We start from the raw sequence: 1,206 nt of genomic DNA, 5'->3' as shown, positions 1-1,206 counted from the left end.
CGGCGGCGGGCGGCCGGGCCCCCCCCGCTGGAGGTGTTGGCCGAGAGGTGAGCATCCCCGTCCTGCTGGGCTGGTCCCTGGACCAGGCAAGGATGGTGGCACTGAGCCCAGCCCTGTCCCTTGCACCCAGGGAGAGCATCTACCAGCACCTCTCGCAGACCTCCCCGGACAACACCAACAAGAACATCAGCCAGTACAGCATCGACCCGGCCACGCGCTACCCCAACATCAACCTGCAGGCCTTCAAACCCAACCAGGTACCCGGCCCGGGTCTTGCCATGGGGCACCCATCCAGCCCAGCCTCTCCAGCAGTCGGGGTGACACCAATTCTCATGGTCCCCCTGTCCCCAAAGGCTCTGAGGCTGAAGCTGTTGGTCCCCAGGGCATTTAATGCATTGCCTGTTGCAGATGTGGGTGGTTCTGGGGAGGTGGGGGGGTGTGCAGGTGTCCCCCTTGCCGGGGACAGCTCCCTGCACTGGCTCTGACACCGGCGTGTCCCCATCTGCAGGTCCGGGACCTCTACCTCGTGGGCACGGTGGAAGTGGACCACAAGAGGAAGAACGACAACCGGCTCAGCACCGGTAGGAGCAGCTGGTCCTGCACCAGCCCCCCCAGTGCCAGGACCTCCCATTCCCCCCAGCAGCCCATGCCAGAGAGGCTCCTGCCCTGATTTTCCTCCCCATCCTTCTTTTCTCGAGCCTTGGCCGGTGTCCAGCCAGCCACCACGCTCCTCCCAGCCCCGGCTGCGTTTCCATCCCAGTGGCACTGCTGGTTTCCATTCCCTCTGCCCACGGCCCCTGTGGGGACACAGCCCCCCAGCTGCGGGGGGAGGCTGTCCCCCTCCTCCTTGCCCGCACTGATGCGGAGCCGTGAAATATTGAGGGATGCTTTATCAACCCATTTATTGAGCCTTGGGGGGGTGGTTGCACAGCGGAGGGGGTCTCGTCTCACTCCTGTGGGACCCCTTCCCCTCTAAAGCACGGATGCTGCGGGGGGGTTGTCCCCTGCCTCTTTGGGATGGGGACACAAGTGCTGTCTCCCCAGCGGTCTCCGGAGATGCCTACGAAGAGCTGCTGAGCTGGTGCCAGGCCAGCACGGCTGGGTACCGTGGCGTGGCGGTGACCAACTTCACCACCTCCTGGACCAGCGGCTTGGCCCTCTGCGCCCTCATCCATCGCTTTCGCCCCAACCTGCTGTGAGTGCTTG

General features: G+C 64.8%; 1 protein-coding gene across 1 annotated transcript in view; it reads left to right on the top strand.

The window, feature by feature from the left end:
• The window catches only part of LOC104125757 (F-actin-monooxygenase MICAL1), a 9,354-nt gene that overhangs the window by 4,589 nt on the left and 3,559 nt on the right, over positions 1-1,206 (top strand). Inside the window, 5 exon segments of the mRNA XM_035893730.1 lie at positions 1-47; positions 131-257; positions 509-581; positions 1,045-1,202; positions 1,205-1,206. The exon segment at positions 1,205-1,206 is cut by the window's right edge and continues 185 nt beyond it. Of these exon segments, the coding sequence (XP_035749623.1) occupies positions 1-47; positions 131-257; positions 509-581; positions 1,045-1,202; positions 1,205-1,206 (407 nt within the window).

Source organism: Egretta garzetta, unplaced genomic scaffold (assembly GCF_000687185.1).
Source record: "Egretta garzetta isolate BGI_Z169 unplaced genomic scaffold, ASM68718v1 scaffold105, whole genome shotgun sequence".
Taxonomy (NCBI): domain Eukaryota; kingdom Metazoa; phylum Chordata; class Aves; order Pelecaniformes; family Ardeidae; genus Egretta; species Egretta garzetta.
The sequence above is the reverse complement of the archived record's forward strand: the minus strand, read 5'-3'. Positions and strand labels throughout refer to the sequence as shown.